Here is a 16,538-nt window from a genome sequence, read left to right on the forward strand (position 1 = left end):
AAACTCAGCAAGATATGTGATTCAACTATGGAAGTGAACAGGGTGGGGGTGGGGATATCAAACTGGGCTATTTCACAGAAGCCAAATATGTGTCTCTAATGGTTATTCCTAGAAATTCTGGAGCTCTCTCTTCTACTCAGGGACCCTAAAAACATCCCAATTTGGGAATTTTATCTTGAGAATGCAGCAGTTAGGTAGGCAGCAGCCCTACTGAAACATGCAGATTGCATTCCAATGCAAAGCACCTAAGGTATAACGTGTGGGGAAACTTTCTAGATGGAACAACAAACAACCAAAAAATGTAAAAGGTACAGACATGCTTTACAAATACTCAGAGGTCTGGACTTCTAACCAGGTGCACAGAACACTTTACCTAGTAGTAACAGGAATTAGGAATGCCTAGAAGAAAAGCAGCACTCCCTCACCCTCCCACCCCTGACCAAACACAGTAGCCAGAGGGCTCAAACCCTGCCATGGCAGCAGTTGTAACTGCTATTCTGGGTTTGTTTGCTTTTGGCTCCCTTTCTGGCTTTGTAGCTATGACTTGGTGCATTATCCCTTCGTGAGCTGTCAGGTAGGCTGTCGGAAGCCAATAGGAAAACTACTTTGCCCTAACAGCTGGGCTAAGCAGCCTGTCCACAGGCCTATTCTACTCCTGTCTTCCATGAGGGATGGAAAGTGTACTGCCCAGCTTCTGAGGATTTCCCTTAGGGCTGAGAAAGTTGGGGGAGGGAGGAAAGAGCAAAGGGGGAGGGGGCCATAAAAATACCATGGTGGCCACTGGGTCCAGGGTAGTTGCGTTTTGGGGCTGTGATTTTATTCTGAGGGGGACTTGTCTATTTCTAGCCTAACAAAACACTTCTGAACTCACTGATGAGCCCAACTGCTGTATATGGCATGCAGATATGGCATAAGATCAGAATAACAGGAATTCTTAGGAAAGAACTAGATCTAGTGAGGGTGGGTGGGTGCTGTTGGTGAGAGGGAGCAACACTGAATATAGCATTCTATAGTGTTGCTACCTTCATTATCATTTTCATTCCTGAATACTGAATGCTGAAATCATGTGGTTATATCTGTTAGTGTGTTCAGTTTAGCTTCCCAGCCTCAGCTATTTAATTTGTAGATCATTATTACTATTATTTCACATTTCCAAATCATTGATACTATGGTGGAAATAAAATGGCTTACTATTGTCTTTACAACAATCTGAATGGAGGCATGCATACATACTCCTCCCCCTGGCTATTTCTGTGGTATTTAATCTTTGGGCAAAAGTGGCATGCTATCAATCATTTAGGGTTTGATTTTCATTCCGTCAAATTGCACAGAAATGGAAGGGTACAGGAACCACTTCAGGCCTTGAATACACAGAGGAAACCCAGCCACACCACTCAGCCACCCAGCTCTCCCAGGCAACACTAAAACAGGCAATTTCTATTCAGATCAGGAAAAGTTTATAATTGGTGTAGAAAGAAAAACCTACCAACACTTGCAGTGGGTGCCATGCACAGTACTGACCCTTTACACCATGCAGTGAAGCGTGGAAAGATGAACAAAAAGGGATATTTCATTAGTGAGCTCTCGTGTTAGAATTGACTTAAACTAAAAAAGCAGCTACTGTCTTTGCGGCATTCAATTCAAGCACATGCAAAAAAAAAGTATTCAGCGATATTGATGACTTTACATTCGTGGTTTGAGAGCAAGCGCTCCCACGTGCATGTGCACACACATATACATCTACACACAAACATACACACATGGTCAAAATAATTCTTGGATTCTTGGGCAGGAAGATTTGATTTGTTTTTCTAGCTGTTAAACCTGTCTGCCACAATTCCTATTCAGGTAGTCCATTCTAGATGCTTTGTTAGTTAAAGGAGGAAGAGATGCTTCCATTTTTGGATAACATATAGATCATTTTCAAAATGTGAAATGGGGCTAGGATGATGATGCTTCTGTGACTTCACTTTTGAAAAACTTTTCTTCATTCTTTTTGAGGACAGAAAGAGGCTGCTAATATTTGGCTCAAAGCCCCCTGAGGTGAGGGGACCCTCTCTGCTCAACACATGTTTATTTTGCTCTTAATAAAGGGGAAGGGGACCCTTTCTGGGATTTTTGCTTTGAGGCTTCAGGTTTAAGTTCCAGTGTCTCACTTCTCAAGCCTGAGGGGATGATTCTACAAGGGGACAGAAGCTGAGATAAGCAAGGCAGATTTTATGGTTAGATTTCAAAAGGGGAGAGCATCTATTTTCTGGCTGGTGACTTCTACCTTGCAGAAGTCTCTTGTACTCATATCTAGGGCTCTATGAAGTATTAACCACTATCATCCAATCTATCTTTTGCAAGATGGAGAAAAGCTTGGGGGGTAAGGCCTGTAGCAATTTTGACCTAAGTAAGAGAGAGCCTCCATTTGTATTACTAGCCCATTTTGAGTCTTGAAGTGTTTCACATTATTAGAGGTTTATAAAATGGAGTTGGATGGTCATGTCTGAGAAACTCACTTTGAATATTTGATAAGAGAAGTAATAGGAACCATAAAAAACAAAGCAAACATAGATCTTTGGGGATATGTTACATTGACTGTTATTTATGATTCAGTGGAAAGATCTCTGGAATTAGAATCAGAAAGACCTAGATATGCAATAACTTCCCCACTTACTGGGTTGCATAGCCTCGGGTAAATCACTTCCCACCCCTGAGACCACAGAAGTAAAATGACTTAACCAATATCGCACATCTAGTAAGTGACAGACTCCAAGCACAACCCCTGATCCACTATACCAGAAGGGCCAAACTCAAAAGAAGCCTGTAAAACTTCTGAATGTAGCCTGAACCAGATTAAAATGGGAAATATTTAACAAAATAAATAGAAATATAACACAACATAGATAATGTTAATTTGTGGATTTCTAAGTCAATATGGGGCCTGCAGGGATCTCTTTCTCTTTGAATTTGATACCAGGGCACTATGTCACACTGCCCCTAAAGTGCTTTGTAAACATATAGACATTCATACATTTACGAACAATACTACCCAAGAGTCCAGAAATTAATTTGCTATTTAACCAAATGAACTATATGAAGAGAGAGAGATATGAAGCAAAACAATTAGAGAAAAGTTGTGACACTTTTCCAGTTTAATATAAATTGCTACTTATCAAGAATTCTGTGAAACAAATAGGGTTCCTTTTGAATAGGAGAACAAGGATACATCATAGCACCCCATACTACTTTTGCTCAAAGTTCTATCAATAACATTCGTATGCAGTCTTTAGCCAAAAGCCTTTAAAAAACAACAGTAGCAATCTAAAGATCTCTTACTATTTGCAGCTTGCTGGGCTACTAAGATTGGGCCAGTTAGGGAACACAACCTTACCTGTTGGGATAAATGTTGGTTGCTGCAGCTGCATGTTAGCTAGAGCCTGTTGGTAGTGGAAAACACTTGGGTTGAAGACTGTGGTGGCACCGTTGTTCTTTTCAAGTGCTGGCCTCTTTGGTAAAGGTTGGAGGGCACCAGGTGGCAGGGCCTGTAGAAAGAAAAGAGATGGAAGAACATCAAGGAAGGCCAGAGAAGAGTGAAAAACAAAAACATCACTGAACACAGCATGCACCAGCAAGGCAAAAGTCTGGCCTGTGAATCACCTGCAAACACACTCACTTGCAAGGCAATACTATTGACTACACTCGACACCACTTGACCTTAGCCAAAAGGACAGAGAAGCGATGAGCAAGGCAAAAACACGAGGGAGAGGGAACAGGTTTACTGGGGGAGGGGTTTGTCAGGGATGCAGAGCTGGTCTCCGAAAGCCAAAACACGAGAAGACTCAAAGGTAGCTTTTCAATTTGACCCGTGGGGCAAAGAGAAAAGGAGGGACTCCATTGGGGCAGGATCCAACCAAAGGCAGTCACAGGCAATGGGCATTTTGGAACCAACATCTCAGGGATCGGGGCAAATGGCTGTTAAAAGAAGGGTAGCACAAGGTATGGATGTAGCTGAAAACAGAGATCCTTGCCTTGGTTGAGGTGTTTAGTTAGAAGTCAACATGCAGATTGTGTGTGTACAAGGGAGATTAAGTATACGTTAGTAGCAAAAGATGCCAGTTTTTCAATCTGACATTATTTCCACAAAGTCAAATCCAGCAAACACTGGCGTGGTTGGTGTGGAACAGAGGGTTGGTAGAAGCAACAAGGACTTTGGGTTCCATTCCTATATCAGCAGTGTATTTCTGTACTAATATGTAAGGAAAAGGTAGGAAAGCATGGGAGAAAGCCAGTCTCGGAGTCCAGAAAGAGGTGGGTTCAAGTCCTTTTGACAGTGTAACTGTGGATAAAGGCCTTAACCTCCCAATTTTCTAAGGCAAGAAGTTGCTGACCTACATTGATATGAGCTGGTAGGCGTTTTCTCACCTAGGAGTTCCCTAAATGTATGAAATCACAGGTTCCCTACCCCTCTCCTTATCCTAATTTGTAAGCAAAGAGACAATACTCCTTTTTCTTTTCAGTTACCAGCCATAATAATAATAATTGAAATTTCTATAGCATTTTAAGGTTTGCAAAGCACTTTGTAGACATCAACTCATCCCAGACTCACAACTGTAGTGCAAAGTAGGTGCTATTAGTAACTCCATTTTATAGGTGAGAAAACTGAGGCTAAGTGAGGTCAGGTGACTTACTTAAAGATACATGTAGTCAGTTCTTTTTGACTCCAAACCCAGAGCTCTGTTCACTATATACCATGCTCCCTCATCAATGACACATAGGTGTCACAGGAGGATGTACACAATTTGCCACAGTAAGTCCCCAGAGGCCTTTGTTTTTTAAACCTGATAGTACCTATCAGTTAAAAGTGAGGGGAAAAGTCTTAAATTCAGCATTCTGTACTCTGGAAACCATCCTAATTTCTATAGCTTCTCATTCCCCCATTCAAAAGCAATAAAGGTTGGCTCTTACGCAGTGGGAATCTTTGACTTGAGATGAAACCTACCAACCTTACCACAGTGGTTAACAGTGTCAGTTATGATAGTAGAGTACCAAGACAGGCAAGAGTGCTTAGGGAAGTTTCATCTCTCCTCTCCTTTCTCTTTTTTTACTCTGAAGTCTGGTCCCTGGAATGGAAAACCTTAGGGCCATCTTGGATTCTTCCCTCTCTTCCATCCAATTGATTACCACCATTCTCTCATATTCTTCCTTAGAAATGTCTCTGGAATCCATACCTATCTCCACAGTTTTATGGCTATCACCCTAGGCCAAGTCCGAAATACCTCCAAACCTTCCCAATAGGTCTTTATAGAGCCCATCTGTCTTACCTATGCTGCCAGACTGATCTTCCTAACTGTAATCCTGTCTCATTAGGGCTCTAGAACCTACAGCCTGAACCTGGCCTTCAGGCCACCAACTGGTTCCATAAGAAAGTGATTGAGGGTTGGTACTCTAATATTATATAATACAGGACTGGTTCAGAATGAAGGGGATGGAAGTGTTCTGGTCCTTTGTGGATTCAGTTTCTTAGAATAGATTAAAATGTATTTATTATAAAAATCATTCGAGGCAGTGTAGAATAGCTGTTAGAGGCCCCTCCAGCTATATGACCCTGGCCAAGTAATTTAACCTCTCAGTGCTTCTAGGCAGCTCTCTAAGGCTTGAAGTTGCAGCACAGTTAGGTGCCAGTCTGTCCTTACACCAAAGAAATCACATATCTGGATTAAAAAAAAACACCACCACCAAATGACCAAAAACCCAAACCATACAATTTGTCCTATGGCCTTTCCTTCTTAATAGGAGGAAGAAGACAGAATCATTAGTAAATGATTCCCTTCAAGAAAGGGTTTTGAAGAACAAGCAGAAGTGAAATTTCAGGAGGGAAGGCATGTTGATTCTTCTAATGTTTCAGAAAGGGGGATCTGACCTATCTGCTTGGCTCTCAAGGGCCAGAGCACTCCAGGAGCAAGGGCAAAAGCTACAAGGAGGTGAGAGCGGTTCAGAATGAAGAGAGACTTCTCAACAACAGGCATTGTCCCACAGTGGGAGGAAAGAACTAGCCCCTACAATTGAATCAAACAAATATTTACTAAGCACTTGTTATGTGGCAGGCACTATGGTAAGGGACCCAAAGACAAAAATAACAGCCCCTGCCCCCATGAAGCTTACATTCTACTGAATGGAAGCAAGGTGTAGGCAGAGAAGTAACTACCAAATATGGACAAGACAAATGGAAAATGATTTTGGGAGGCACTTTAGGATAGTCTTAAATGGAGCTAGAGACTGGAAAAGGTTGAAGTGAGGAGGGACAGCATTCCAGACATGGGAACTAGCTGGATAAACGTATGGTGGCAGGACATAGAATTGTGCATATTGGGAACAGCCAGCAGGCCATTTTAGCTGGTACAGATAATGTAGCAATATGAAAGAAGTCTGGAAGTATAAATGACTGTGGAGGGCTCTCAGTGCCAGGATGAGGATGTTTGTATTTTATCCTAGAAGCCATCCAAGATTTTTGAGCAGGGAAAGAATGTGGTCAGATATATATTTTAGGAATATCAGTTTGGTAGCTATATGGAGGGTGGATTGGAGAGAGGGAGAGAATGGGAGCAGGGAGACCAGTTAGAAATCTATTGAAATAGTCTCCGTGAGAAGTGTTGAGGACCTGCTCTAGGGTAGTAGCTCTGGGAGTGAAGAAAAGGGGACATACATGAGACACGTTGTGATGGTATGATTAACAAGATTTGGCAAGTACTTGATATGGGGGGTGGGGAGAGAGGAGGGAGGGGGAGGAGTCAAGGATGATTCTAAGACTATGAAGCTGGGTAAATGGAAGGATGGTGTGTCCCTGACAGAAATAGGGACGTTTGGAGGAGGGGCAGGTTTCAGGGAGACACAATGGGTTTCATTTTGAACATGTTGAGTTTGACATGTTAATCGGCCATCTAAATGGAGACAGTCCTCCAGTAGGCTGTTGGTGATGTGAGATGGGATTTCAAAAGAGATATTAGGGCTGGATATAGAGATTTGAGAGTCATTGGTCTAAAGATGATAATTGAAACCGTGGTGGCTGGTGAGAGAGTAAGAGCTGCAGATAAGAGAAGGAGGCCTAGCAAAGAGACTTAGGGTACATTCAGACAGTGATCAATAGGGAGAAGCATGATGGTCCAGCAAAGAAGACTGAGGTGGAACAGTCATCCAGATAGCAGAACCAAGAGAGAACAGTATCATAGAAGGCAAGAGAGGAGAGGATTTTGTATCTGTCCAGGTTAATGAAAGGTGTTTAACATTGTTAAAAACTGCTGGAAAGTAGTATGAGGATTGAGATGAGGTCATTAGATCCAGCAGCTAAGAATCACTGAATTGCACAGTTGGTGACTTTGGAAGGAACGGTTTCAGTCAAGGGGTTAAGCTAGAAACCAGGCTTCAATGGGCTAAAAAAATAAGGAAGATGGAGGAACAAATACAGTACAGGCGGACTTAGAGAATTCTGACAGAGCCTTCTTTTCGGACAACAGGACCATAAAGCTCCAACAGGAAAGAACCTCAGAAGTCATCTGGCCCATTCCCCTCATTTCACAGAGGAGGGAACTGGGAAGAAAAGAAATAGGATGCTAGTTTGAGGTGATGCCAGACTGGAGTACAGTTTTTGCGGGGGGGGGGGGCTTTTTATGTTTTAATTTTGGTGTCAGGATGGGTAGGCATGTTTACAGGTAGCAAGGAAGGAGCCAGTGGACAAAGGAGAGACTGAAGATGAGTGAATAAGTAGGAATTATTGTGGGGCCAAGCTCCTAGGGGAGATGAGAGGGGATGGACACAAATACCCAAGGAGAAGAGTTGGCCTTGGAAAAGAGAAGAGCCATCTCTTCCTCAGGATCACTGGAACTATGTAAGCAGATGATTGCTCTACAGGGATGAGCAAGAAGGAATTCTTGCACTGGGCAGGAGGTTGGATTTCATGCCATCCAAGTTCCCTTATAACCTTTGGATTGCATACTTTTTAGTTTATAATCTTATTTATGTGTACCACAGTTGATTCTTGATTACCCATGATTGGGGGGCGGCTAGAGATAATAATATGTAGATGAAATCTAGAGCTATTCCCCCAACCTCATTTTTAGCATCTAGCTTCAAGCTGTTTGCATTTTGGGCAACCATTTATTAGAGCTACTCAGAAGAAATGTTTTTAGAGAATCTTTTTCTCTTTTTACTCTCCCTATTCACCCTTAGCCAGTAGTGCTGGGAACAGAGAAACAGCTAAAAGGCAAGGCAGTGAGAGGGGAATCAGCAAAAGGCAGAGAGCAGGAGCGAGAAGCAAAGGGTTTGCCTAATTTCTAAACTGGATATGATCAGCAGAGGCCCCAGTCCTGAATATTCACTTGGATTTGATGAGATTCTGTTTCATAAAACATATAAACCAAAAGACCCATAGAGACATAGGAATATTAGGACTGGCAAGGACATCAGAGATCATTTACCCCAATTTTACATAGGAGGGAACTGAGCTCCAGAACAGGGAAGTGACTCACCCAAGGTCACACAGAGAAATAATGATAGAGGCAACCCAAGGACACAGACCACCAATTTCCCAGCCCTGTAATTTTGCCACTGCACCATGTGCCCTATCCCCCTTTTTGGGCTTTCTCTTTTGTATTTTCCTTTCTCTTGTCTTCAGTGTGGTGTAATGGATAAAGCTGGACCTGGAATCAGGAAGACCTGCATTCAAATTTGGTCTCAGACACTTACTGGCTGTGTGACCTTGGGCAAGAAACTTAACCTCTGTTTATCTCGGTTTCCCCAACTGTAAAAATGGGGTTATTAATAACATCTACCTCCCAGAGTTGTTGTAAGGCTCAAATGAGATAATATTTGAAGAACACTTGGCACATAATAGGTACCATCTAAATGTTAGCTATTATTATAAATCCTGCCTCTGTCACCTGTGTGACTTTGGGCAACCGACTTCACTACTCTTTTAGTCCCACCCTAACCACCTATAAAAGATAGGGGAAGGACCACATAATCATTAAGTTGAAATCTCTGATCCCACAAATGACACTGAAAATCTACATTGTGCAGCAATACAATTGACAAGAACAATTGGATTGTGCTCATTGACTCCCAAATTGGACTCCAATAAGTGATAATTGGACAATAATAATTGAACCCCACTTAAAAAGGGTCTTCTTTCTTCAACTATTTTTGAAAGTATATTTAGCACTTGTCTTTCCCCTTTCCCCACTGAAAAGTCATCTACCCACTCAAGTCAGAGGGCTGCGGAAAAAAACCAAAAACCCTAATGAAAGAGAGGCTTGACAGAGGTCACTCCATGCTGGTTGGTATCATCCAAGTGGGTTGTTGATTTTACCCTCATTCCCATGCATTTCCTGTTGCTTGGGACATTGTGAATGAACAGCCACAGCTTCTGACCCTCTTTCACTCAGTTTTTAACTTCCATTTGGAAATACCTAGGAAAACCCTTCTTATGAAAATGCCCAGCCAGTTGCAGCTTCCTTGGGAAGACAGAATTCACAGGGCATCAGTCTTATTGTACACTCTCCAACCCTAGGAGATTTCGGTGTGGCCGATGAGGTGTGAGGGAGGGGAGGGGAGTGGGGGTGTCCCAGTTGATTTTCAGGTGGCATTGGAGTGAGGCTGGGAGTCAGTGGCACAACTCTCAGTAGGCCATCCTGCTTCTCCCATATCACATATTATTTTGGAAATGGGGAATAATAACCACATTTATACTTTCTCCCTCCCAGGGGCTATTATGAGGAAAGTGCTTTGGAAACTTTAAAGGATAACTAGGAACTATTATTATTATTCATGTTAGAGGCAGGGCAGCAGCGTGGATATGGTGTTTGGCCTGTGTTCCAGTCTCTGACACTTACTAGCCATGTGATCCTGGCTAAGTCATTTAACCTCTGTGGCAGAACTGACCCAAAGGAATACCTCATTAGCTATGGCAATGTTTAAGAGACAAATTCTTAATAAAATCAAAAGATGCATATTTTCAAATGCTCCTTAACTGTTCTGATGAGTTGTTCTGGCTATTTTTCCATTTATGCATCTTAACAGCCAAAGCCATTTTATTCTGTACCTGCTCCTCTTTCAAATCTCTCAGGTCTTTCCTTCTAAGACTGGTATTAAACCGTTTCAAATACATTATCATGAAAAAAAAAAAAAAAGCTACAACACTCAAATACATTATCATACTGCCAGCAGAAAGAGTAAGGCGATTCCCTGGGACTTATTTTCTAAGTCATAGGCTGCTGATTTGTAATCTGCATTTGTAGTAGAAGATTCCAAGCTGAGAAAATCACTACCCCTTCCCTTACTTGTGAGTTATTAGTGTTAATGATAATACTAATAAGATGCTTTTTATTAGCTAGTCATTAGCATCAGCTTTAGAATAGCTCCCATTTCTTAAGGTCTGCAAATGGTTTACCTTTGTTATCTTATTTGATCCTCATAACAAACTTGAGAGATAAGTCCTAGATATATCATCCCCATTTTATGGATGAGAAAACTGAGGTTCACAGAGGGGAAATGACTTGCTCAGAGTCACATGCTTATGAAACACCTCAGGTAGAATTTGAGCCCAGGTCTTTCTGACTCCAAGGCCAACGCTGTGTGAACGATGTCATGTTGAGAAAACAGTCTGGGAGTAGGTCCATCAACAAACATTTATTAAGCATCCATTTTGTGCCAGAATGAAATAGTTTTGACTCTCAAGGGGCTAACATTGAAATCTTTAGCAAACACCAACATCAAGAATATTCATTCAGTCTCTCCGTTACGGTCACAGAAAGAGCAATGACCTCAGAGCCTGAAGACTTGGTGTGCCATTGTGAGCAAATCACATAACCCCTCCAAGTCTCAGGTTCCTTATCTATAAAATGGGAGGAAATAATACTTGGACTATCCACTTTATAGTGTTGCTGTGGTCATATATTAGGTTTTTCTAAGGCTATCGCTATCTGAAAACAGACTGACAAAAAAAAAGGAAAGAAAAAAATCTCTCCCTCCCCAAACACACACTCACCACCCATATGGCACACAACACACCACCAAACCTCTGTGATGGTGAAACTGCCCTGAAATCAATCATGTGGATTTCTGACTCTGAGCTCAGTATTCACACAATTGGTGAAATGCAAACTTTCTTGGCAGAGCAGGCCGTTTTCTGGAGGTCCAAAGCATTCCCGGTGAAGACGGGCAGCCCCTTTGCAGAGGACAAATGGCAAGGTCTTTCCAGTGACATGCAGGGCAAGAAAAGGGAGCCCCAGGTCAAAGACCGCCTCACTGGGGTCCCTCTGGGGGTGGACAGCCGCTGGAGTCCTAATTAACAGGCAAGGAGCAGCCGAGGGCCAAGGAGCGAAGGCTGGGTGGCATGAAAACACAGCAAAAAGATGGACCATGCAGCCTTGGGGGCGAGGGAGGGGGAAAATCACAGAGGCATCATACAATATGGCTTTTCAAAGGCTAGGCATGCATGGCATGGGGCATTCACTCTGGTAAATGCCCCATGCTAACTCTCTTTGGCATTCAGCCCCTCTCAAGCAGCTTAGAAGTGAAAAGAAGTGTGGTCGGATACCAATGAGTTTTCCAAAAGTCGATTTGTAACTTGGTACAAGGAGGTTCAACACACTTGTAGAATGACACAAAGATTGGTGTGTATTTTTTTAAGGGTTTGATTTTTTTTTTAAAGGATAAAAACAATCCGCCACCTCTTTTGCTCAGGATGTCGAAGCTGCCTTTAGAGGTAGGACAAACAGTAAGGGGTTTAAGGAAACTGCTTCCTGAATATTTTTTTTCAGCTTTCCTGACTTAGAAACATTTTTTTTTCTGGGTTCATGGGTTTTTTGGTTTTTTTGATTTTCTTTTTTTTTTTTTTTCCCAGAGCCTCATACCGACATGCCTGAGAGGATTCCTGCTGGACAGCAGGCTTCCTTTTGCTCCCTTTTCCTCCAGGGCTAAAAGATCTCAAAAAGTTAATGAATAATATAAACTCTTTCCCAAAGCTAGGGAATGCCACGACACAAAATCCATAAATGTTTTAGACCGACTAGCTGATGGGCATAGAAATAGGGTTGATTAGTTGTTGTTGGGGACCCAGTCGCATGAATAAAACATGCGTTAGTTTGATTTGAGGATCAGCTAGCACTTGGTAGTTTAGTAGTTTCCAAATCAACCCAAAACAAAACAAGTTCGTTCCAAGCTGAGGTACCAGGGCCGCTAAACGAGTTTTTCCAAGCTGGGGTACCAGGGCCGCTATACGACGCAAGGAATACAATGAGTATCTTCTAGCTCCCCAAAAGGACCTGGCATCAATCTTTCCACGAAGAGAAGGCCACCTGACTTGTGCATGGCGGGAAAGGGCCCACTGCTTAAATAAACAAACAAACAAACATCCCCATTACCCTAGAATTTCGACTGCATTCTCTTCTGTCATCCTAATAATAGTCTGGCCCTTAGAGACTCCAAAGGGTAAGTAAGGCTGGCGCCCTCTTCAAAATTCAGGACCATTGGTTTAGCCTTATTGGCCTCACGAGCAGAGGTAGGGTACAAGGCACTCTTGTTCGGGGCTCACCTTCACTAGGCTTCTGTTTCTAAGAAGAGTGGATCAGGGAGCCCATAATTGTGTTGCTTTGATGATTGCTGTTGTCATCATGGTGGGGAAGGCCCAGCACTGAGGCCAGAGACCACATCATTGCTACATTTGGGACTGGGATACCTACGGCAAACCCCTCTTTCCAGCAATCACAAGAAGGGGGATAGGGAACAGGACTAAAGGGAGTGAGGTGTAGACAGTGGGCCTTTCCATTATTCTATATTATGGGATAATGAATGTGCTTATTACCTTCTTTTTAAAAAAGCAAAGAAAACAAATGTCCAGGGACAATGGGCCCTGCCTTACCATTGCAGCTGCAGCTGTCTGGTTAGCCTGGTGTTGAGCTGCCTTGATTTTGGCTTGCAGGTGTGCAGGGGGATGAAAGTACTTGCATTTCTCCCGGGAGCAGCGGCCTTTGATGTAATCCATGCACACTGTAACGGTGTTCTCATTTGCATCTATCATGGTAATATCAACAGGGTGGGCATACCGGCAATCATTCTCACCTCGGGTACAGTTTCCACGTTGAAATTCTCTGCAAACCTTTAAGAAAAAGCACAAGGAAGATTTTGACATATGCATACATCTTTTAGGCCCTCTTGTGTCAAGGCAACTCAGAATAGTGGGATGGGTGACACACTTCAATACAGAGTTGCAAGCGGGCAATGGCACAAAAAGAAATTACTTAAGAAGTATGGACAGACATAGACTTTCAGTTCCTGTAAAAAAGAAAAGAAAATTAACATGCCAATCTCCCCCAACATTATTTATTGAATATGCATTGTCTTGAGGCCTGCATTTAATCTGTGGTCAGGACCAAAAGCCTGTAATGTTTGCATACAGTAGCTGTTTTCCTAAGGGCTCCGATGAGTTTTTATCTCACATCAGTGCACTACTGGTTTTTCACAACAGACCTGTGAACCATGACTGCCTTCTATGACATCGTGTTCGATTACCTTTCATTATGAGACCACAATGTGTTCTTAAGAGGTCGCCAATAGGGCCATCTTGGTAAAGAATCAACAGTCTCTTGCTTTGAAGTGATGGCTAATGATACATAAGAACTAACAGTGGGGCTTCAATCAGGCCAAGTGCAGGTGGACATTTCATTTGGATTTCCTTTCCTAAGAGATTATGGGAGGATCTCCAGGACATTGGCCTTATGTTGGGTCAAAGGCTTCATTTAATTTATTGCAAGGCTTAGCAGAATGATTCTGCTTTCAGAAAGGGCTGGCCATATGTTTAAAGGGGGTGACATGGTTGACAGGTACTCAAGCTCTAGTTTGAATCAGAGGGTCACTTACAGACACAGTAGAACTCTGTTATAATGTTGGTGCCAAGAGACAAGGAACATACCCACATTTGAGATGGCCTATATTCCATGGAGAGAGATTCACTATCAGTGACCATATATATCAGGAAAGAAGGTCTATTCAATGAATCCAAGATCTTGGGAAGAGGGAAGCTTTCTCTAATGGGATTTTTATCATAGTAACTAAAATTTAAAACATGCTCTCAACTCCAATAGTCTGAAGGTGACTTTAGCAGTGGTCCACTGCCATGATTTTTTTTTACCTTTGTATAAGAGAATTTCAAACTACTGAGTTCTGAAAGTCATGTGCTTTCCATACAAGGCAACATATCTTTTAACATTAGGGGTTTTCTTTCTATAAAAATACCTCCAGTTTATCTGTACGCATCAATTTCTGACCAGCAGTGCCTCCTGGTACTGTGACAGGTGGGTTTCCAGACATCAGCACAGGCGCATTTGGTAAAAGTTCTGCAGGAACCAAGCCCATCCCAGGAGAAACATGACTTAGATAAGGACTGAAAGCCATGGTGGGGCTAGTTGCAAGCGATGGAGTCACAGGAAATGTAGTCTGCATTTAGAGGAGAGAAAAGGAAAAAAAAATGTCACAGGCATCTGGACTTCGATTGTTATGAATATTATATAAAGAGGTACCCTTTCACCTAAGGCCAAAGACAATTTTATCATCTCTCCTTTGATTCATTCATTTTCATATTAATCCTCAGACATGGGTTGCTTTTAACACAGCAAATACCATTACTTTTAGGGGAAAAACACACTGATGATGTTTAAGGCTTAATAATCTAATTAAGAAAGCGAGCCAGGTAATTGCAACAGCCCTGAAGTGGTCAATTAAACCCCCTTTACTGAGTTTCTTCTTTTCAAGCTGTTTTCTCTCCCCTGATAGCAACTTCACCCACAGTAAACACATGCCTATGTATTACCTTAAAGTGTTCTGAAGCTTTCCTTCCCCCAGATGCAACTAGTCTGGAAGGGGGGGGGGGGGAGTCCAGATCCATATCTAAGTGGGAACTGGTTCCTCGTTAGTTATTCTGATCAACTAATCTATGCTGATGTGCCCATTGAAAAGGGCTAGAACTCTTTCTTCTTCTAGGTAATAATCAAAGCTCTCATTTCCTTGGCAAGTTAGAAGCTTTTTGTGTCACTCACAATGTGCAGGCACACAGTGGGTGCTTAATAGATGCTTTCGATCAATTCAATTCAACACTATTTGTCAAATACTTACCATATACTGTGAACACAGAGATAACAATGAAATAGCCTCTGCCCTCAAAGAGCTTATATTCTACAGGAGGGAAATAGCATGTACATAGATGAACTACATCTTCTATTAATATTTCTACACTACACTTTCTACTGGAGTTCTGAAAGGGAACTTTTGTTAGTAATGATAATAATGATAGCTCCTGATCATAAGGCATGTTATGGCTACAAAGTACTGTTGTATCTCATGTCATTTGAGCCCACAAGTATTGTTGGATCCATTGGACACCTGAGGAAACTAAGGTCCCAAAAGGAGGAATGATTTGGTCAAGATTGGTGAGCCTGGCAGAGGCTGAGGCAGAATGGAAAGAAAGGTCGCTGGGCCTCAAGTCCAAAGCTCCTGCCATGATTAGATCCTGGCTCAAGGAGGTCTCAGAAATAGTCTGTGTGTGATATGAGTTGGAGTCAGTCCAGGAAAGACTGGACAATAGTATGGTAAGGAAGATAAACTGGGATACAGCCTGGATTTGGATATACAAAGAGTTGGGGCAGGATCTATGATCTTTGATTTTATAATTGCCTACAATCTATAAAGGCAATCTACATTTATTTGCCTTTGAGGGCAATCTTATTCTCAAATAGTTTCATAAAAACATGTATATATACACATATGTATGTGTATATATTTAAATATATGTATGTTATACACACACACACACACACACACACACACACACATATATATATAAATTTTTTTTAAGGAGACATAGTGTGGTGTACTGATTTAGAATCAGAGAACCTGAGTGTGAACCACGGTTTTTGCTATTTACTACTTGCATGACACCTTTGTCAAGACCTGTCTTTCTGTGCTTCAGTTTTGCCATGGGGTGGGGGATTTGAACCAGAGGCTCTTGAAAGGTCCCTTCCTTTGGAACAAAGATCAATGGTCCTTTGAGACCTGTGCCATGCTTATACATGAGGCTTGTTCTCTAGTTCGGTATGTGTTCTTGTTTCTCTAACATAATTAAAAGTTCTTATGGGGCAAGAGTGCACTTTTTCCCTCTCCTCTATGATGTGGCATATGACCCTCTGGGCTGGGCACCAAGCTCCGGCTCACTAATCAATCACTCAGTGAGCCACAGAGAGAAAATATGCAACATGCAGAGGAGGAGTAGAAAGAGTATTGGATTTTGAGCCAAAAGACCTGGTTTCCAATTCTGGCTCTGCTGCTTTGACTATCTGTCTAGTAAAAGTCCCTTTCCCTACTTTAGGGCTCAGTAAGATGCCACTTTAAAGCTCAGATGATCTTTAAGGTCCCTTCCAGCTCGGACATACTATGCTAATCCCTGAGATGTGAATAGAAATTTCCTGAGTAAATAGTAAATCCCAGTTAAATATAGAACTTTCCTG

General features: G+C 42.2%; 1 protein-coding gene across 11 annotated transcripts in view; it reads right to left on the reverse strand.

The window, feature by feature from the left end:
- Window positions 1–16,538, reverse strand: part of MBNL3 (muscleblind like splicing regulator 3) — a 165,546-nt gene that overhangs the window by 13,348 nt on the left and 135,660 nt on the right. For 8 of the 11 annotated variants that reach the window (XM_072625996.1, XM_072625998.1, XM_072625994.1 and 5 more), the window contains 4 exons: window positions 14,275–14,475; window positions 12,902–13,138; window positions 3,380–3,530; window positions 1,487–1,522 (listed from right to left, as the gene is read on the reverse strand). In XM_072625996.1, the coding sequence (XP_072482097.1) occupies window positions 1,487–1,522; window positions 3,380–3,530; window positions 12,902–13,138; window positions 14,275–14,475 (625 nt within the window). Of the gene's footprint in view, window positions 1–1,486; window positions 1,523–3,379; window positions 3,531–12,211; window positions 12,371–12,901; window positions 13,139–14,274; window positions 14,476–16,538 lie in introns of all 11 variants that reach the window. The other 3 variants (XM_072626002.1, XM_072626003.1, XM_072626004.1) reach the window with 2 other exon arrangements.

The sequence above is a fragment of the Notamacropus eugenii genome, chromosome X (genome assembly GCF_028372415.1).
Source record: "Notamacropus eugenii isolate mMacEug1 chromosome X, mMacEug1.pri_v2, whole genome shotgun sequence".
In the NCBI taxonomy this organism is placed as follows: Eukaryota; Metazoa; Chordata; class Mammalia; order Diprotodontia; family Macropodidae; genus Notamacropus; species Notamacropus eugenii.